We start from the raw sequence: 22,148 nt of genomic DNA on the forward strand, positions 1-22,148 counted from the left end.
ACACTGAAGGGGAAGAATTACTGATCTAAACCGTTACCACCATTTGCCAGTTGGATCTGACACTGTTTATATTCAATGTTTCATATCAATAGATGGACCTTCTTCATAGATAATTTAATCACTGCCTGTGATTTCCTTTTTAAAGCAGCTCATCATACTACCCAATATAGTAAATGAAAATAAAACAATCGTATTAGCCATTTGTGCTGTATGTTGCACAGAACATGAATCATATTGAAAACAGAGGGGTAGATTTGTTGACAGGTTGACATTTTAATTCAGTCTTGAGGGAGCATCCTATCAGACTGCATTACATGTTCCAGCTGTGACCAACTGTGTAAATGATGCTGTTTGACACTGTCTGTCTTGTGTTCAGGGTGCGGTAAACGACAGAGGACCACAGTGGTGCGATGTCTCAGCTGTGCACAAACAAAGCGATTCCTCAACAACTCCGAGTATAAGCTGTGGGTGGAACAGCATGAAGCCCAGCTAGAGAACCAAGCCCAGCCTGGTATGACTGAACCGACATATAACTTGTATCCGCAACACCAGCTGGAAATGTGCACGAGATCCAGCACAGCAATTCTAATTCGCTTTATTACAGCACCTTGACAGCACAAATAGATAACTGTGCTCTGAAATTTAAGTTTTCCTTTTCACTCAATTACACCTCCTAAATGCTCCCCTTTGCATTACAGTATTTTCAGTATTTCTACACAATTGCCCAGGAGAAATTAAGTTATGGACGGTTTCCTTGGAACTGAAATTGCAGGAACTACATTGAAGCCTAATTTTGTAATTTCAACAGAATAAGATTACTTTTGTGGTTTGATTTTGTCTTTGTGAGCTTTTTCACAAACGGTTAGTTGACTATGTTTGTTTTTTGTTTTTTAAAGAATATGTAAATAGACGTGATAGAAAATCTTTTTACATCATTCAGTCATTATGCATTGACAACTCACATGTTGTGAAACAGATCCCATGCCAGCTGAACATGTTCATGTAAGCAAGAGAACATCAGTTAGACTGGTAAAGTTAACCCCAAGCTCTATGGAAAAAAATCTACTGATTAATCCACCCTAAAGGCAATATTTAGAAGTTTATTACAGAGAGTGAGCTAGTGTGATCTCTTGCTCGCCCCTTTTAAGAAACACACCTCTGGATTGAAGACTGTCCATGGTTGCTTGTGTGTTGATCAGGTGTGCTCTCAGCTTAGTCTAGTTCACACCTTTCTTCTGTTCTGTAGATCAAGGTCCTGCACAGAAACCTCAGCAGAAGCCCAAGCAGAAAGGGAAACCAGCCAGTGGAAGTGCACAGGATGCTACTGTCAAAGCAGAGTAGCGCAGAGATGGATCTAGACCGCGAGTGCAGGAACTGTGAGGCTGACTTCAACGGCCGGAGCAGTGAGAGAATTTCAGATCGTCAGTTACCATGCAGAGGTTTATTCAACGTTTAAAGTTGATGGTATGATCACAGAAAGCTTACACGTGCAAAATGCTGCTGTTTCTTTTAGACTTCATACATTTGTTTAAAATAAAATGTAAATGCAAAGTACTTACTTTATTTTTGATGTTATAATTGGAGTTCTTGACGATTATTTTTAAATTCCATTTACAGCATAATGCTGACATGATATACAACATATACCATGATATGTACAGTACTTTCACTGTAAACAACGTAAGTATAAACATAGATTGTCATTTTAAATGAAGATTAATTAGATTAACTAGATTCATGTCCAGAAAGGCAGGCAGTATTTTTTCTCAAGTATTCAAAAAAACTCAAACTGTTAACTTCAACTTCTACACTGCTTGGTTTCCTTAAGTCCACAGTTGTCACATTTGTTACAACATCCGTTGCATTGTGAAGTAGTTGCATTGAATAATTACGCTTATTTTGCTTAATGCTTGAACCTAAAAAAAAAACATATATAAAAGTTAGCGTTTGGAGTCAGTCCATCACTATTGAATTGTGCTTTTGTTGCTCCAGGGTTGACAGATGTGTACTGATGGGAGGTGATCAGACAGATTGCTCTCTGATAGCCCACAGCTTCTCTCCTGGTTGTGATTTCAGTCGCCCTTTTTGCCCCCCTGCTTAGTACCAGTCCTCCCCATCTGGTCCGGAGAGCTCTTCCCCACAGGGACTCTGTAGCGGCTTTTCTGGGAGTAGAGGAGGTTCCGTGCAAAAAGTCGAGGAATGTGACCAGTGTATAGAAACAGTGCCAAAGTCATTCCTGCAAACGACACATGTCTCAAATGAAAACTGGTTCTGGCCCCAAACAGTCTGACATTTCACATTTTTAGTTAATTTTTAATCTTTTTGATGTACAACCGATATTTTGAGATTTGATGCCCTGGACTTAGATGGTTTCCAGAAGACGATCCAGCAGACAAAATAATTCTCATCTCCTGGACTAAAACTGCAATCAATCAATCTTTCTCTCTCTCTCTACTGGAGTGATTATGATTCTGTACATTCTGAATATGGTTTTAATATTTTATTAAAGTTGTGCATATTTTGTTTGCTGTTATAAATTTCAAATTGGGATTCCTATTGAAAATATTGTTCAGAAATATGACATGCTGTTTTATTAATATATATTTTTAATCCCCACCTGCATTCCTGCACTTCTAATTACACATTGCTTTTCATTAAATACAAGACATTATATTATATATATTCAATGGCAAGTATGAACTATAAACTTAACAAATCGAAGGTGAAGAGAAGCAGAACAGTTGGTTACTTTTTATGCAATGTATTTTCACATGTTCTAGATGTTTGCATTGCAGAAAGGACAGAAACTCACCAGCCAGTGGGCCAAGCCAGTACACCGCAGCATACTCTATCAGAGTAAACCCCGGACAGTTGAACGTCAGGGCGTAAGCCAGGGCGGGGTTGAAGTAACCAGAGGTGTAGCCGCCGGCTGGAAACAACAGCATGCATTACTAATTCATCTCCAGCACATGATCTATTGCCCCACTGGCAACAATACCAATCACTTAATAAAATATTAAATTTTAACGCAGCTGCACAGCTTAGAAACATAAAAATGTTGTCTATGACTTGGTACTAATTTGAAAAAGATGTGTTAAGGTACTTTATCATGCATGCTGTGTTTTGTTTTAGGAACATAATTGTCTAACGTATAACCTAGCAAATATTAAAAGTCTCTGGAGCTTTGAATTGCTCAGTATGAATTTGCTATTACGCATCCCACTCACCTGCGTACGAGAGTGCTGTGATGGCGAGCGCGGTGAGTGGCACTCTGCACAGCACAGGACTGCCACTAAGCCGCATGGCAAGTAGGTGGAAAGTCAGGGTGCATATCCCCTCTGTGAACGCACCCTGCGACAAAGAGACGCGCAGAGATGGGCTGCACTCGGACGACATCATGTTCTGGATCATGTGCATGTCAGTCAGCTCCAAGGACCAGTAGTAGGTGGCGAAGAATCGACCCAAGTAGGCTCCGGTGAACTGACCAGCGAGACAAGAGAGAGTGCTCAGAGCTGAAGTGTCTGACAGCAGGAAACCCCGCAGGGTCATGGCTGGGTTCCCGGAGGCCCCTCGGGAGATGATACTGTGGGTCATCAACACCAAGAACAGCAGAGTCAAAGTGACATCGGGGCCAAAGCCTCCTGCCCACAACCCCACATCTTTTAAGGTTCCCAACTCCGACCAGCAGGCTACTAACATGAAAGATACAGGGAGCTCGGCGGAAAAGCCCCAGACCGGGCCAAGCCTTAGCAGGAACGCTGCAACCTCGCTGAGGACGACGACTACCAAGAAGTAGCCCAGGGAGACGTTCAGTCCAGACATGTCGGCCAGACGCACAGATGCACAACAGTAGCTGGTACCAGAGAAGATGCAAGGCAAGTGACCGTTTTCATTAATTGAAGAGCATATGCTTTTTGCTAACGTGGCACACAAGGGGGCTGAGTTTCTTATCAGATCGCTCTTATCTGTCACACTCTAGACAAAACACACACACACAGTCAAGGGCATCTGCAGGAAAACCGCCACATGCTTCTGATAAGACCTCAACACAGGCTTTCTGCAGCCAGGGAATGGGTCTGCCATATGCACATGGCCGTCCGCCAGTGGTGAAGTTCAAGTGTACTGCAATCTTTAAAGTGGTATTTCGGATAACAGTTTGCGCTGTACTTACGAGGCTGTTAAGTTAGACATTTTCTATGGAATCACCTGGTTTGTAATTCACTTCAAAAATACTTCTGTACTGTACTTGAAATAGTGTTCTCCAAGGTTCTGTTTTCATTTTATGGGAGTTCATGACTGATTTATTTTATACAGGACAGTTAATACCCTAGTTTGTCATTTAAAATTGACAAGTATCTTTTGTCTTCCGAAATATGGATCATGATGCACTGAAAGTAGAGTGTTACATTCAGGTCCTTTCCAAAGTGAATGATGACACTTAATCCAAACACACAAAAATCTCTCTGCCCTGGGTGAGGATCAAAAACACGACCATCAGATTATGAGACTGACACAGCTACATACATGACACGTGTTGTCATTTTTGCCATTTGAACTTGACAGCTGTCTTTTGTCTTTCTTATATGGATCATAATGTAAGTAAGAGTGCTACATTTAGGTCATTTCCAAAAAGAACTATGATAGTTAAAACATAGAAAAAGATGTGTGCTGCATGTGAGGATCAAACTCAGGACCTTAAGATTATGAGACTGATAGGGAAACATACATGACGCAATTTGTTATGTTTGTGGTTTGAAATTGGCAAGCGTCTTCCGAATATGGATCATGATGCACTGAAAGTAATATTACATTCAGGTCCTTTCCAGAATGAATGATGAGACGTAATCCAAACACACAAAAATCCCTGTGCCCCGTGTGAGGATCAAAAACACGACCATCAGATTATGAGACTGACACAGCTACATACATGACACGTGTTGTCATTTTTGCCATTTGAACTTGACAGCTGTCTTTTGACTTTCTTATATGGATCATAATGTAAGTAAGAGTGTTACATTTAGGTCATTTCCAAAAAGAACTATGATAGTTAAAACATAGAAAAAGATGTGTGCTGCATGTGAGGATCAAACTCAGGACCTTAAGATTATGAGACTGATAGGGAAACATACATGACGCAATTTGTTATGTTTGTGGTTTGGATTTGGCAAGTGTCTTCCGAATATGGATCATGATGCACTGAAAGTAGAGTGTTACATGCAAGTCCTTTCCAGAATGAATGATGACACTTAATCCAAACACACAAAAATCTCTGTCCATTCCAGAAAAAACTATGACACTTAAAACACACAAAAATCTCTGTGCCCCGTGTGAGGATCAAAACACAGCCATCACATTTTGAGACTGACACAGCTACATACATGACACATGTTGTCATTTTTGCCATTTGAAATTGACAGCCGTCTTTTGTCTTTCTGATCTGGATCATAATGTAAGTAAGAGTGCTACAATTAGGTCATTTCCAAAACGAACTATGATAGTTAAAACATAGAAAAAGATGTGTGCTCCATGTGATGATTGAACTCAGGACCTTAAGATTATGAGACTGATAGGGAAACATACATGATGCAATTTGTTATGTTTGTGGTTTGGTTTTGGCAAGCGTCTTCCGAATATGGATCATGATGCACTGAAAGTAATATTACATTCAGGTCCTTTCCAGAATGAATGATGAGACGTAATCCAAACACACAAAAATCCCTGTGCCCCGTGTGAGGATCAAAAACACGACCATCAGATTATGAGACTGACACAGCTACATACATGACACGTGTTGTCATTTTTGCCATTTGAAATTGACAGCCGTCTTTTGTCTTTCTTATATGGATCATAATGTAAGTAAGAGTGTTACATTTAGGTAATTTCCAAAAAGAACTATGATAGTTAAAACATAGAAAAAGATGTGTGCTGCATGTGAGGATCAAACTCAGGACCTTAAGATTATGAGACTGATAGGGAAACATACATGACGCAATTTGTTATGTTTGTGGTTTGGATTTGGCAAGCGTCTTCCGAATATGGATCATGATGCACTGAAAGTAATATTACATTCAGGTCCTTTCCAGAATGAATGATGAGACGTAATGCAAACACACAAAAAGCTGTGTGCCCCGTGTGAGGATCGAACTCACGACCTTCAGATTATGAGACTGACGCGCTACCTACTGCGCTAACGAGGCTACATGCATGACACATGATGTCATGTTTTATTTTTAAAATTGACAAATGTCTTTTGTCTTCCAAATATGGATCACAGTGCACTGAAAGAAGAGTGCTACATTCAGGTCCATTCCAGAAAAAACTATGACACTTAAAACACACAAAAAGCTGTGTGCCCGTGTGAGGATCAAAAACACGACCATCAGATTATGAGACTGACACAGCTACATACATGACACGTGTTGTCATTTTTGCCATTTTAACTTGAAAGCTGTCTTTTGTCTTTCTTATATGGATCATAATGTAAGTAAGAGTGTTACATTTAGGTCATTTCCAAAAAGAACTATGATGTTAAAACATAGAAGAAGATGTGTGCTGCATGTGAGGATTGAACTCAGGACCTTTAGATTATGAGACTGATACGGAAACATACATGATGCAATTTGTTATGTTTGTGGTTTGGATTTGGCAAGCGTCTTCCGAATATGGATCATGATGCACTGAAAGTAATATTACATTCAGGTCCTTTCCAGAATGAATGATGAGACGTAATCCAAACACACAAAAAGCTGTGTGCCCCGTGTGAGGATCAAAAACACGACCATCAGATTATGAGACTGACACAGCTACATACATGACACGTGTTGTCATTTTTGCCATTTTAACTTGAAAGCTGTCTTTTGTCTTTCTTATATGGATCATAATGTAAGTAAGAGTGTTACATTTAGGTCATTTCCAAAAAGAACTATGATGTTAAAACATAGAAGAAGATGTGTGCTGCATGTGAGGATCAAACTCAGGACCTTAAGATTATGAGACTGATAGGGAAACATACATGACGCAATTTGTTATGTTTGTGGTTTGAAATTGGCAAGTGTCTTCCGAATATGGATCATGATGCACTGAAAGTAGAGTGTTACATGCAAGTCCTTTCCAGAATGAATGATGACACTTAATCCAAACACACAAAAATCCCTGTGCCCCGTGTGAGGATCAAAAACACGACCATCAGATTATGAGACTGACACAGCTACATACATGACACGTGTTGTCATTTTTGCCATTTGAAATTGACAGCCGTCTTTTGTCTTTCTTATATGGATCATAATGTAAGTAAGAGTGTTACATTTAGGTAATTTCCAAAAAGAACTATGATAGTTAAAACATAGAAAAAGATGTGTGCTGCATGTGAGGATCAAACTCAGGACCTTAAGATTATGAGACTGATAGGGAAACATACATGACGCAATTTGTTATGTTTGTGGTTTGGATTTGGCAAGCGTCTTCCGAATATGGATCATGATGCACTGAAAGTAATATTACATTCAGGTCCTTTCCAGAATGAATGATGAGACGTAATGCAAACACACAAAAAGCTGTGTGCCCCGTGTGAGGATCGAACTCACGACCTTCAGATTATGAGACTGACGCGCTACCTACTGCGCTAACGAGGCTACATGCATGACACATGATGTCATGTTTTATTTTTAAAATTGACAAATGTCTTTTGTCTTCCAAATATGGATCACAGTGCACTGAAAGAAGAGTGCTACATTCAGGTCCATTCCAGAAAAAACTATGACACTTAAAACACACAAAAAGCTGTGTGCCCGTGTGAGGATCAAAAACACGACCATCAGATTATGAGACTGACACAGCTACATACATGACACGTGTTGTCATTTTTGCCATTTTAACTTGAAAGCTGTCTTTTGTCTTTCTTATATGGATCATAATGTAAGTAAGAGTGTTACATTTAGGTCATTTCCAAAAAGAACTATGATGTTAAAACATAGAAGAAGATGTGTGCTGCATGTGAGGATTGAACTCAGGACCTTTAGATTATGAGACTGATACGGAAACATACATGATGCAATTTGTTATGTTTGTGGTTTGGATTTGGCAAGCGTCTTCCGAATATGGATCATGATGCACTGAAAGTAATATTACATTCAGGTCCTTTCCAGAATGAATGATGAGACGTAATCCAAACACACAAAAAGCTGTGTGCCCCGTGTGAGGATCAAAAACACGACCATCAGATTATGAGACTGACACAGCTACATACATGACACGTGTTGTCATTTTTGCCATTTTAACTTGAAAGCTGTCTTTTGTCTTTCTTATATGGATCATAATGTAAGTAAGAGTGTTACATTTAGGTCATTTCCAAAAAGAACTATGATGTTAAAACATAGAAGAAGATGTGTGCTGCATGTGAGGATCAAACTCAGGACCTTAAGATTATGAGACTGATAGGGAAACATACATGACGCAATTTGTTATGTTTGTGGTTTGAAATTGGCAAGTGTCTTCCGAATATGGATCATGATGCACTGAAAGTAGAGTGTTACATGCAAGTCCTTTCCAGAATGAATGATGACACTTAATCCAAACACACAAAAATCCCTGTGCCCCGTGTGAGGATCAAAAACACGACCATCAGATTATGAGACTGACACAGCTACATACATGACACGTGTTGTCATTTTTGCCATTTGAACTTGACAGCTGTCTTTTGACTTTCTTATATGGATCATAATGTAAGTAAGAGTGTTACATTTAGGTCATTTCCAAAAAGAACTATGATAGTTAAAACATAGAAAAAGATATGTGCTGCATGTGAGGATCAAACTCAGGACCTTTAGATTATGAGACTGATAGGGAAACATACATGATGCAATTTGTTATGTTTGTGGTTTGGTTTTGGCAAGCGTCTTCCGAATATGGATCATGATGCACTGAAAGTAATATTACATTCAGGTCCTTTCCAGAATGAATGATGAGACGTAATCCAAACACACAAAAATCCCTGTGCCCCGTGTGAGGATCAAAAACACGACCATCAGATTATGAGACTGACACAGCTACATACATGACACGTGTTGTCATTTTTGCCATTTTAACTTGAAAGCTGTCTTTTGTCTTTCTTATATGGATCATAATGTAAGTAAGAGTGTTACATTTAGGTCATTTCCAAAAAGAACTATGATGTTAAAACATAGAAGAAGATGTGTGCTGCATGTGAGGATCAAACTCAGGACCTTAAGATTATGAGACTGATAGGGAAACATACATGACGCAATTTGTTATGTTTGTGGTTTGAAATTGGCAAGTGTCTTCCGAATATGGATCATGATGCACTGAAAGTAGAGTGTTACATGCAAGTCCTTTCCAGAATGAATGATGACACTTAATCCAAACACACAAAAATCCCTGTGCCCCGTGTGAGGATCAAAAACACGACCATCAGATTATGAGACTGACACAGCTACATACATGACACGTGTTGTCATTTTTGCCATTTGAACTTGACAGCTGTCTTTTGACTTTCTTATATGGATCATAATGTAAGTAAGAGTGTTACATTTAGGTCATTTCCAAAAAGAACTATGATGTTAAAACATAGAAGAAGATGTGTGCTGCATGTGAGGATCAAACTCAGGACCTTAAGATTATGAGACTGATAGGGAAACATACATGACGCAATTTGTTATGTTTGTGGTTTGAAATTGGCAAGTGTCTTCCGAATATGGATCATGATGCACTGAAAGTAGAGTGTTACATGCAAGTCCTTTCCAGAATGAATGATGACACTTAATCCAAACACACAAAAATCTCTGTCCATTCCAGAAAAAACTATGACACTTAAAACACACAAAAATCCCTGTGCCCCGTGTGAGGATCAAAAACACGACCATCAGATTATGAGACTGACACAGCTACATACATGACACGTGTTGTCATTTTTGCCATTTGAAATTGACAGCCGTCTTTTGTCTTTCTTATATGGATCATAATGTAAGTAAGAGTGTTACATTTAGGTAATTTCCAAAAAGAACTATGATAGTTAAAACATAGAAAAAGATGTGTGCTGCATGTGAGGATCAAACTCAGGACCTTAAGATTATGAGACTGATAGGGAAACATACATGACGCAATTTGTTATGTTTGTGGTTTGGATTTGGCAAGCGTCTTCCGAATATGGATCATGATGCACTGAAAGTAATATTACATTCAGGTCCTTTCCAGAATGAATGATGAGACGTAATGCAAACACACAAAAATCCCTGTGCCCCGTGTGAGGATCAAAAACACGACCATCAGATTATGAGACTGACGCGCTACCTACTGCGCTAACGAGGCTACATGCATGACACATGATGTCATGTTTTATTTTTAAAATTGACAAATGTCTTTTGTCTTCCAAATATGGATCACAGTGCACTGAAAGAAGAGTGCTACATTCAGGTCCATTCCAGAAAAAACTATGACACTTAAAACACACAAAAAGCTGTGTGCCCGTGTGAGGATCAAAAACACGACCATCAGATTATGAGACTGACACAGCTACATACATGACACGTGTTGTCATTTTTGCCATTTTAACTTGAAAGCTGTCTTTTGTCTTTCTTATATGGATCATAATGTAAGTAAGAGTGTTACATTTAGGTCATTTCCAAAAAGAACTATGATGTTAAAACATAGAAGAAGATGTGTGCTGCATGTGAGGATTGAACTCAGGACCTTTAGATTATGAGACTGATACGGAAACATACATGATGCAATTTGTTATGTTTGTGGTTTGGATTTGGCAAGCGTCTTCCGAATATGGATCATGATGCACTGAAAGTAATATTATATTCAGGTCCTTTCCAGAATGAATGATGAGACGTAATCCAAACACACAAAAAGCTGTGTGCCCCGTGTGAGGATCAAAAACACGACCATCAGATTATGAGACTGACACAGCTACATACATGACACGTGTTGTCATTTTTGCCATTTTAACTTGAAAGCTGTCTTTTGTCTTTCTTATATGGATCATAATGTAAGTAAGAGTGTTACATTTAGGTCATTTCCAAAAAGAACTATGATGTTAAAACATAGAAGAAGATGTGTGCTGCATGTGAGTATCAAACTCAGGACCTTAAGATTATGAGACTGATAGGGAAACATACATGACGCAATTTGTTATGTTTGTGGTTTGAAATTGGCAAGTGTCTTCCGAATATGGATCATGATGCACTGAAAGTAGAGTGTTACATGCAAGTCCTTTCCAGAATGAATGATGACACTTAATCCAAACACACAAAAATCCCTGTGCCCCGTGTGAGGATCAAAAACACGACCATCAGATTATGAGACTGACACAGCTACATACATGACACGTGTTGTCATTTTTGCCATTTGAACTTGACAGCTGTCTTTTGACTTTCTTATATGGATCATAATGTAAGTAAGAGTGTTACATTTAGGTCATTTCCAAAAAGAACTATGATAGTTAAAACATAGAAAAAGATATGTGCTGCATGTGAGGATCAAACTCAGGACCTTTAGATTATGAGACTGATAGGGAAACATACATGATGCAATTTGTTATGTTTGTGGTTTGGTTTTGGCAAGCGTCTTCCGAATATGGATCATGATGCACTGAAAGTAATATTACATTCAGGTCCTTTCCAGAATGAATGATGAGACGTAATCCAAACACACAAAAATCCCTGTGCCCCGTGTGAGGATCAAAAACACGACCATCAGATTATGAGACTGACACAGCTACATACATGACACGTGTTGTCATTTTTGCCATTTTAACTTGAAAGCTGTCTTTTGTCTTTCTTATATGGATCATAATGTAAGTAAGAGTGTTACATTTAGGTCATTTCCAAAAAGAACTATGATGTTAAAACATAGAAGAAGATGTGTGCTGCATGTGAGGATCAAACTCAGGACCTTAAGATTATGAGACTGATAGGGAAACATACATGACGCAATTTGTTATGTTTGTGGTTTGAAATTGGCAAGTGTCTTCCGAATATGGATCATGATGCACTGAAAGTAGAGTGTTACATGCAAGTCCTTTCCAGAATGAATGATGACACTTAATCCAAACACACAAAAATCCCTGTGCCCCGTGTGAGGATCAAAAACACGACCATCAGATTATGAGACTGACACAGCTACATACATGACACGTGTTGTCATTTTTGCCATTTGAACTTGACAGCTGTCTTTTGACTTTCTTATATGGATCATAATGTAAGTAAGAGTGTTACATTTAGGTCATTTCCAAAAAGAACTATGATAGTTAAAACATAGAAAAAGATATGTGCTGCATGTGAGGATCAAACTCAGGACCTTTAGATTATGAGACTGATAGGGAAACATACATGATGCAATTTGTTATGTTTGTGGTTTGGTTTTGGCAAGCGTCTTCCGAATATGGATCATGATGCACTGAAAGTAATATTACATTCAGGTCCTTTCCAGAATGAATGATGAGACGTAATCCAAACACACAAAAATCCCTGTGCCCCGTGTGAGGATCAAAAACACGACCATCAGATTATGAGACTGACACAGCTACATACATGACACGTGTTGTCATTTTTGCCATTTTAACTTGAAAGCTGTCTTTTGTCTTTCTTATATGGATCATAATGTAAGTAAGAGTGTTACATTTAGGTCATTTCCAAAAAGAACTATGATGTTAAAACATAGAAGAAGATGTGTGCTGCATGTGAGGATCAAACTCAGGACCTTAAGATTATGAGACTGATAGGGAAACATACATGACGCAATTTGTTATGTTTGTGGTTTGAAATTGGCAAGTGTCTTCCGAATATGGATCATGATGCACTGAAAGTAGAGTGTTACATGCAAGTCCTTTCCAGAATGAATGATGACACTTAATCCAAACACACAAAAATCCCTGTGCCCCGTGTGAGGATCAAAAACACGACCATCAGATTATGAGACTGACACAGCTACATACATGACATGTGTTGTCATTTTTGCCATTTGAACTTGACAGCTGTCTTTTGACTTTCTTATATGGATCATAATGTAAGTAAGAGTGTTACATTTAGGTCATTTCCAAAAAGGACTATGATAGTTAAAACATAGAAAAAGATGTGTGCTGCATGTGAGGATCAAACTCAGGACCTTAAGATTATGAGACTGATAGGGAAACATACATGACGCAATTTGTTATGTTTGTGGTTTGAAATTGGCAAGTGTCTTCCGAATATGGATCATGATGCACTGAAAGTAGAGTGTTACATGCAAGTCCTTTCCAGAATGAATGATGACACTTAATCCAAACACACAAAAATCCCTGTGCCCCGTGTGAGGATCAAAAACACGACCATCAGATTATGAGACTGACACAGCTACATACATGACACGTGTTGTCATTTTTGCCATTTGAACTTGACAGCTGTCTTTTGACTTTCTTATATGGATCATAATGTAAGTAAGAGTGTTACATTTAGGTCATTTCCAAAAAGAACTATGATAGTTAAAACATAGAAAAAGATGTGTGCTGCATGTGAGGATCAAACTCAGGACCTTTAGATTATGAGACTGATAGGGAAACATCCATGACGCAGTTTGTTATGTCTGTGGTTTGGATTTGGCAAGCGTCTTCCGAATATGGATCATGATGCACTGAAAGTAATATTACATTCAGGTCCTTTCCAGAATGAATGATGAGACGTAATCCAAACACACAAAAATCCCTGTGCCCCGTGTGAGGATCAAAAACACGACCATCAGATTATGAGACTGACACAGCTACATACATGACACTTGTTGTCATTTTTGCCATTTGAAATTGACAGCCGTCTTTTGTCTTTCTTATATGGATGATAATGTAAGTAAGAGTGTTACATTTAGGTAATTTCCAAAAAGAACTATGATAGTTAAAACATAGAAAAAGATGTGTGCTGCATGTGAGGATCAAACTCAGGACCTTAAGATTATGAGACTGATAGGGAAACATACATGACGCAATTTGTTATGTTTGTGGTTTGGATTTGGCAAGCGTCTTCCGAATATGGATCATGATGCACTGAAAGTAATATTACATTCAGGTCCTTTCCAGAATGAATGATGAGACGTAATGCAAACACACAAAAAGCTGTGTGCCCCGTGTGAGGATCAAAAACACGACCATCAGATTATGAGACTGACGCGCTACCTACTGCGCTAACGAGGCTACATGCATGACACATGATGTCATGTTTTATTTTTAAAATTGACAAATGTCTTTTGTCTTCCAAATATGGATCACAGTGCACTGAAAGAAGAGTGCTACATTCAGGTCCATTCCAGAAAAAACTATGACACTTAAAACACACAAAAAGCTGTGTGCCCGTGTGAGGATCAAAAACACGACCATCAGATTATGAGACTGACACAGCTACATGCATGACACGTGTTGTCATTTTTGCCATTTTAACTTGAAAGCTGTCTTTTGTCTTTCTTATATGGATCATAATGTAAGTAAGAGTGTTACATTTAGGTCATTTCCAAAAAGAACTATGATGTTAAAACATAGAAGAAGATGTGTGCTGCATGTGAGGATTGAACTCAGGACCTTTAGATTATGAGACTGATACGGAAACATACATGATGCAATTTGTTATGTTTGTGGTTTGGATTTGGCAAGCGTCTTCCGAATATGGATCATGATGCACTGAAAGTAATATTATATTCAGGTCCTTTCCAGAATGAATGATGAGACGTAATCCAAACACACAAAAAGCTGTGTGCCCCGTGTGAGGATCAAAAACACGACCATCAGATTATGAGACTGACACAGCTACATACATGACACGTGTTGTCATTTTTGCCATTTTAACTTGAAAGCTGTCTTTTGTCTTTCTTATATGGATCATAATGTAAGTAAGAGTGTTACATTTAGGTCATTTCCAAAAAGAACTATGATGTTAAAACATAGAAGAAGATGTGTGCTGCATGTGAGGATCAAACTCAGGACCTTAAGATTATGAGACTGATAGGGAAACATACATGACGCAATTTGTTATGTTTGTGGTTTGAAATTGGCAAGTGTCTTCCGAATATGGATCATGATGCACTGAAAGTAGAGTGTTACATGCAAGTCCTTTCCAGAATGAATGATGACACTTAATCCAAACACACAAAAATCCCTGTGCCCCGTGTGAGGATCAAAAACACGACCATCAGATTATGAGACTGACACAGCTACATACATGACACGTGTTGTCATTTTTGCCATTTGAACTTGACAGCTGTCTTTTGACTTTCTTATATGGATCATAATGTAAGTAAGAGTGTTACATTTAGGTCATTTCCAAAAAGAACTATGATAGTTAAAACATAGAAAAAGATATGTGCTGCATGTGAGGATCAAACTCAGGACCTTTAGATTATGAGACTGATAGGGAAACATACATGATGCAATTTGTTATGTTTGTGGTTTGGTTTTGGCAAGCGTCTTCCGAATATGGATCATGATGCACTGAAAGTAATATTACATTCAGGTCCTTTCCAGAATGAATGATGAGACGTAATCCAAACACACAAAAATCCCTGTGCCCCGTGTGAGGATCAAAAACACGACCATCAGATTATGAGACTGACACAGCTACATACATGACACGTGTTGTCATTTTTGCCATTTTAACTTGAAAGCTGTCTTTTGTCTTTCTTATATGGATCATAATGTAAGTAAGAGTGTTACATTTAGGTCATTTCCAAAAAGAACTATGATGTTAAAACATAGAAGAAGATGTGTGCTGCATGTGAGGATCAAACTCAGGACCTTAAGATTATGAGACTGATAGGGAAACATACATGACGCAATTTGTTATGTTTGTGGTTTGAAATTGGCAAGTGTCTTCCGAATATGGATCATGATGCACTGAAAGTAGAGTGTTACATGCAAGTCCTTTCCAGAATGAATGATGACACTTAATCCAAACACACAAAAATCCCTGTGCCCCGTGTGAGGATCAAAAACACGACCATCAGATTATGAGACTGACACAGCTACATACATGACACGTGTTGTCATTTTTGCCATTTGAACTTGACAGCTGTCTTTTGACTTTCTTATATGGATCATAATGTAAGTAAGAGTGTTACATTTAGGTCATTTCCAAAAAGAACTATGATAGTTAAAACATAGAAAAAGATATGTGCTGCATGTGAGGATCAAACTCAGGACCTTTAGATTATGAGACTGATAGGGAAACATACATGATGCAATTTGTTATGTTTGTGGTTTGGTTTTGGCAAGCGTCTTCCGAATATGGATCATGATGCACTGAAAGTAATATTACATTCAGGTCCTTTCCAGAATGAATGATGAGACGTAATCCAAACACACAAAAATCCCTGTGCCCCGTGTGAGGATCAAAAACACGACCATCAGATTATGAGACTGACACAGCTACATACATGACACGTGTTGTCATTTTTGCCATTTTAACTTGAAAGCTGTCTTTTGTCTTTCTTATATGGATCATAATGTAAGTAAGAGTGTTACATTTAGGTCATTTCCAAAAAGAACTATGATGTTAAAACATAGAAGAAGATGTGTGCTGCATGTGAGGATCAAACTCAGGACCTTAAGATTATGAGACTGATAGGGAAACATACATGACGCAATTTGTTATGTTTGTGGTTTGAAATTGGCAAGTGTCTTCCGAATATGGATCATGATGCACTGAAAGTAGAGTGTTACATGCAAGTCCTTTCCAGAATGAATGATGACACTTAATCCAAACACACAAAAATCCCTGTGCCCCGTGTGAGGATCAAAAACACGACCATCAGATTATGAGACTGACACAGCTACATACATGACACGTGTTGTCATTTTTGCCATTTGAACTTGACAGCTGTCTTTTGACTTTCTTATATGGATCATAATGTAAGTAAGAGTGTTACATTTAGGTCATTTCCAAAAAGAACTATGATGTTAAAACATAGAAGAAGATGTGTGCTGCATGTGAGGATCAAACTCAGGACCTTAAGATTATGAGACTGATAGGGAAACATACATGACGCAATTTGTTATGTTTGTGGTTTGAAATTGGCAAGTGTCTTCCGAATATGGATCATGATGCACTGAAAGTAGAGTGTTACATGCAAGTCCTTTCCAGAATGAATGATGACACTTAATCCAAACACACAAAAATCTCTGTCCATTCCAGAAAAAACTATGACACTTAAAACACACAAAAATCCCTGTGCCCCGTGTGAGGATCAAAAACACGACCATCAGATTATGAGACTGACACAGCTACATACATGACACGTGTTGTCATTTTTGCCATTTGAACTTGACAGCTGTCTTTTGACTTTCTTATATGGATCATAATGTAAGTAAGAGTGTTACATTTAGGTCATTTCCAAAAAGAACTATGATGTTAAAACATAGAAGAAGATGTGTGCTGCATGTGAGGATCAAACTCAGGACCTTAAGATTATGAGACTGATAGGGAAACATACATGACGCAATTTGTTATGTTTGTGGTTTGAAATTGGCAAGTGTCTTCCGAATATGGATCATGATGCACTGAAAGTAGAGTGTTACATGCAAGTCCTTTCCAGAATGAATGATGACACTTAATCCAAACACACAAAAATCTCTGTCCATTCCAGAAAAAACTATGACACTTAAAACACACAAAAATCCCTGTGCCCCGTGTGAGGATCAAAAACACGACCATCAGATTATGAGACTGACACAGCTACATACATGACACGTGTTGTCATTTTTGCCATTTTAACTTGAAAGCTGTCTTTTGTCTTTCTTATATGGATCATAATGTAAGTAAGAGTGTTACATTTAGGTCATTTCCAAAAAGAACTATGATGTTAAAACATAGAAGAAGATGTGTGCTGCATGTGAGGATCAAACTCAGGACCTTAAGATTATGAGACTGATAGGGAAACATACATGACGCAACTTGTTATGTTTGTGGTTTGAAATTGGCAAGTGTCTTCCGAATATGGATCATGATGCACTGAAAGTAGAGTGTTACATGCAAGTCCTTTCCAGAATGAATGATGACACTTAATCCAAACACACAAAAATCCCTGTGCCCCGTGTGAGGATCAAAAGCACGACCATCAGATTATGAGACTGACACAGCTACATACATGACACGTGTTGTCATTTTTGCCATTTGAACTTGACAGCTGTCTTTTGACTTTCTTATATGGATCATAATGTAAGTAAGAGTGTTACATTTAGGTCATTTCCAAAAAGAACTATGATAGTTAAAACATAGAAAAAGATATGTGCTGCATGTGAGGATCAAACTCAGGACCTTTAGATTATGAGACTGATAGGGAAACATACATGATGCAATTTGTTATGTTTGTGGTTTGGTTTTGGCAAGCGTCTTCCGAATATGGATCATGATGCACTGAAAGTAATATTACATTCAGGTCCTTTCCAGAATGAATGATGAGACGTAATCCAAACACACAAAAATCCCTGTGCCCCGTGTGAGGATCAAAAACACGACCATCAGATTATGAGACTGACACAGCTACATACATGACACGTGTTGTCATTTTTGCCATTTTAACTTGAAAGCTGTCTTTTGTCTTTCTTATATGGATCATAATGTAAGTAAGAGTGTTACATTTAGGTAATTTCCAAAAAGAACTATGATGTTAAAACATAGAAGAAGATGTGTGCTGCATGTGAGGATCAAACTCAGGACCTTAAGATTATGAGACTGATAGGGAAACATACATGACGCAATTTGTTATGTTTGTGGTTTGGATTTGGCAAGCGTCTTCCGAATATGGATCATGATGCACTGAAAGTAATATTACATTCAGGTCCTTTCCAGAATGAATGATGAGACGTAATGCAAACACACAAAAAGCTGTGTGCCCCGTGTGAGGATCGAACTCACGACCTTCAGATTATGAGACTGACGCGCTACCTACTGCGCTAACGAGGCTACATGCATGACACATGATGTCATGTTTTATATTTAAAATTGACAAATGTCTTTTGTCTTCCAAATATGGATCACAGTGCACTGAAAGAAGAGTGCTACATTCAGGTCCATTCCAGAAAAAACTATGACACTTAAAACACACAAAAAGCTGTGTGCCCGTGTGAGGATCAAAAACACGACCATCAGATTATGAGACTGACACAGCTACATACATGACACGTGTTGTCATTTTTGCCATTTTAACTTGAAAGCTGTCTTTTGTCTTTCTTATATGGATCATAATGTAAGTAAGAGTGTTACATTTAGGTCATTTCCAAAAAGAACTATGATGTTAAAACATAGAAGAAGATGTGTGCTGCATGTGAGGATTGAACTCAGGACCTTTAGATTATGAGACTGATACGGAAACATACATGATGCAATTTGTTATGTTTGTGGTTTGGATTTGGCAAGCGTCTTCCGAATATGGATCATGATGCACTGAAAGTAATATTACATTCAGGTCCTTTCCAGAATGAATGATGAGACGTAATCCAAACACACAAAAAGCTGTGTGCCCCGTGTGAGGATCAAAAACACGACCATCAGATTATGAGACTGACACAGCTACATACATGACACGTGTTGTCATTTTTGCCATTTGAACTTGACAGCTGTCTTTTGACTTTCTTATATGGATCATAATGTAAGTAAGAGTGTTACATTTAGGTCATTTCCAAAAAGAACTATGATAGTTAAAACATAGAAAAAGATATGTGCTGCATGTGAGGATCAAACTCAGGACCTTTAGATTATGAGACTGATAGGGAAACATACATGATGCAATTTGTTATGTTTGTGGTTTGGTTTTGGCAAGCGTCTTCCGAATATGGATCATGATGCACTGAAAGTAATATTACATTCAGGTCCTTTCCAGAATGAATGATGAGACGTAATCCAAACACACAAAAATCCCTGTGCCCCGTGTGAGGATCAAAAACACGACCATCAGATTATGAGACTGACACAGCTACATACATGACACGTGTTGTCATTTTTGCCATTTTAACTTGAAAGCTGTCTTTTGTCTTTCTTATATGGATCATAATGTAAGTAAGAGTGTTACATTTAGGTCATTTCCAAAAAGAACTATGATGTTAAAACATAGAAGAAGATGTGTGCTGCATGTGAGGATCAAACTCAGGACCTTAAGATTATGAGACTGATAGGGAAACATACATGACGCAATTTGTTATGTTTGTGGTTTGAAATTGGCAAGTGTCTTCCGAATATGGATCATGATGCACTGAAAGTAGAGTGTTACATGCAAGTCCTTTCCAGAATGAATGATGACACTTTATCCAAACACACAAAAATCCCTGTGCCCCGTGTGAGGATCAAAAACACGACCATCAGATTATGAGACTGACACAGCTACATACATGACACGTGTTGTCATTTTTGCCATTTGAACTTGACAGCTGTCTTTTGACTTTCTTATATGGATCATAATGTAAGTAAGAGTGTTACATTTAGGTCATTTCCAAAAAGAACTATGATGTTAAAACATAGAAGAAGATGTGTGCTGCATGTGAGGATCAAACTCAGGACCTTAAGATTATGAGACTGATAGGGAAACATACATGACGCAATTTGTTATGTTTGTGGTTTGAAATTGGCAAGTGTCTTCCGAATATGGATCATGATGCACTGAAAGTAGAGTGTTACATGCAAGTCCTTTCCAGAATGAATGATGACACTTAATCCAAACACACAAAAATCCCTGTGCCCCGTGTGAGGATCAAAAACACGACCATCAGATTATGAGACTGACACAGCTACATACATGACACGTGTTGTCATTTTTGCCATTTGAACTTGACAGCTGTCTTTTGACTTTCTTATATGGATCATAATGTAAGTAAGAGTGTTACATTTAGGTCATTTCCAAAAAGAACTATGATAGTTAAAACATAGAAAAAGATGTGTGCTGCATGTGAGGATCAAACTCAGGACCTTTAGATTATGAGACTGATAGGGAAACATCCATGACGCAGTTTGTTATGTCTGTGGTTTGGATTTGGCAAGCGTCTTCCGAATATGGATCATGATGCACTGAAAGTAATATTACATTCAGGTCCTTTCCAGAATGAATGATGAGACGTAATCCAAACACACAAAAATCCCTGTGCCCCGTGTGAGGATCAAAAACACGACCATCAGATTATGAGACTGACACAGCTACATACATGACACGTGTTGTCATTTTTGCCATTTTAACTTGAAAGCTGTCTTTTGTCTTTCTTATATGGATCATAATGTAAGTAAGAGTGTTACATTTAGGTCATTTCCAAAAAGAACTATGATGTTAAAACATAGAAGAAGATGTGTGCTGCATGTGAGGATCAAACTCAGGACCTTAAGATTATGAGACTGATAGGGAAACATACATGACGCAATTTGTTATGTTTGTGGTTTGAAATTGGCAAGTGTCTTCCGAATATGGATCATGATGCACTGAAAGTAGAGTGTTACATGCAAGTCCTTTCCAGAATGAATGATGACACTTAATCCAAACACACAAAAATCCCTGTGCCCCGTGTGAGGATCAAAAACACGACCATCAGATTATGAGACTGACACAGCTACATACATGACACGTGTTGTCATTTTTGCCATTTGAACTTGACAGCTGTCTTTTGACTTTCTTATATGGATCATAATGTAAGTAAGAGTGTTACATTTAGGTCATTTCCAAAAAGAACTATGATGTTAAAACATAGAAGAAGATGTGTGCTGCATGTGAGGATCAAACTCAGGACCTTAAGATTATGAGACTGATAGGGAAACATACATGACGCAATTTGTTATGTTTGTGGTTTGAAATTGGCAAGTGTCTTCCGAATATGGATCATGATGCACTGAAAGTAGAGTGTTACATGCAAGTCCTTTCCAGAATGAATGATGACACTTAATCCAAACACACAAAAATCTCTGTCCATTCCAGAAAAAACTATGACACTTAAAACACACAAAAATCCCTGTGCCCCGTGTGAGGATCAAAAACACGACCATCAGATTATGAGACTGACACAGCTACATACATGACACGTGTTGTCATTTTTGCCATTTGAACTTGACAGCTGTCTTTTGACTTTCTTATATGGATCATAATGTAAGTAAGAGTGTTACATTTAGGTCATTTCCAAAAAGAACTATGATGTTAAAACATAG

The 22,148-nt window shown here is 38.2% G+C and overlaps 2 protein-coding genes and 5 non-coding genes across 7 annotated transcripts in view; 1 reads left to right on the forward strand and 6 right to left on the reverse strand.

Moving 5' to 3' along the window:
* The window catches only part of rpp21 (ribonuclease P subunit p21), a 5,678-nt gene extending 4,124 nt beyond the window's left edge, over positions 1-1,554 (forward strand). The window contains exons 5-6 of the mRNA XM_066709775.1: positions 377-511; positions 1,247-1,554. Of these exons, the coding sequence (XP_066565872.1) occupies positions 377-511; positions 1,247-1,341 (230 nt within the window). The 3' untranslated portion in view covers positions 1,342-1,554. The remainder of the gene's footprint in view (positions 1-376; positions 512-1,246) is intronic.
* Positions 1,555-2,037: 483 nt separating this feature from the next.
* Positions 2,038-3,884, reverse strand: aqp12 (aquaporin 12). The gene is made up of 3 exons (XM_066709774.1): positions 3,228-3,884; positions 2,813-2,929; positions 2,038-2,236 (listed from the first exon to the last, which is right to left on the reverse strand). Exons 1-3 carry the CDS (start codon positions 3,820-3,822, stop codon positions 2,073-2,075), a joined length of 876 nt encoding a protein of 291 aa, XP_066565871.1. The 5' UTR covers positions 3,823-3,884; the 3' UTR covers positions 2,038-2,072.
* Positions 3,885-6,124: 2,240 nt separating this feature from the next.
* Positions 6,125-6,197, reverse strand: trnam-cau (transfer RNA methionine (anticodon CAU)). Its single transcript has one exon. It is a non-coding gene; the product is annotated as a tRNA-Met (tRNA).
* Positions 6,198-7,558: 1,361 nt separating this feature from the next.
* On the reverse strand, positions 7,559-7,631 carry trnam-cau (transfer RNA methionine (anticodon CAU)). The gene has a single exon. It is a non-coding gene; the product is annotated as a tRNA-Met (tRNA).
* Positions 7,632-10,250: 2,619 nt separating this feature from the next.
* Positions 10,251-10,323, reverse strand: trnam-cau (transfer RNA methionine (anticodon CAU)). The gene has a single exon. It is a non-coding gene; the product is annotated as a tRNA-Met (tRNA).
* A 3,783-nt stretch (positions 10,324-14,106) lies between these two features.
* Positions 14,107-14,179, reverse strand: trnam-cau (transfer RNA methionine (anticodon CAU)). The gene has a single exon. It is a non-coding gene; the product is annotated as a tRNA-Met (tRNA).
* A 4,683-nt stretch (positions 14,180-18,862) lies between these two features.
* On the reverse strand, positions 18,863-18,935 carry trnam-cau (transfer RNA methionine (anticodon CAU)). Its single transcript has one exon. It is a non-coding gene; the product is annotated as a tRNA-Met (tRNA).
* Positions 18,936-22,148: the final 3,213 nt, after the last annotated feature.

Source organism: Amia ocellicauda, chromosome 7 (genome assembly GCF_036373705.1).
Source record: "Amia ocellicauda isolate fAmiCal2 chromosome 7, fAmiCal2.hap1, whole genome shotgun sequence".
Taxonomy (NCBI): domain Eukaryota; kingdom Metazoa; phylum Chordata; class Actinopteri; order Amiiformes; family Amiidae; genus Amia; species Amia ocellicauda.

Excerpts from the sequence above, each read along its gene's own strand:
- aqp12 (XM_066709774.1), bottom strand. The coding sequence starts at position 3,822 with ATGTCTGGACTGAACGTCTCCCTGGGCTACTTCTTGGTAGTCGTCGTC. Across the intron at positions 2,930-3,227 it reads CACAGCACTCTCGTACGCAG|CCGGCGGCTACACCTCTGGT; the intron begins GTGAGTGGGATG and ends TGTTGTTTCCAG. Across the intron at positions 2,237-2,812 it reads CTGGCTTGGCCCACTGGCTG|GAATGACTTTGGCACTGTTT; the intron begins GTGAGTTTCTGT and ends TGTCGTTTGCAG.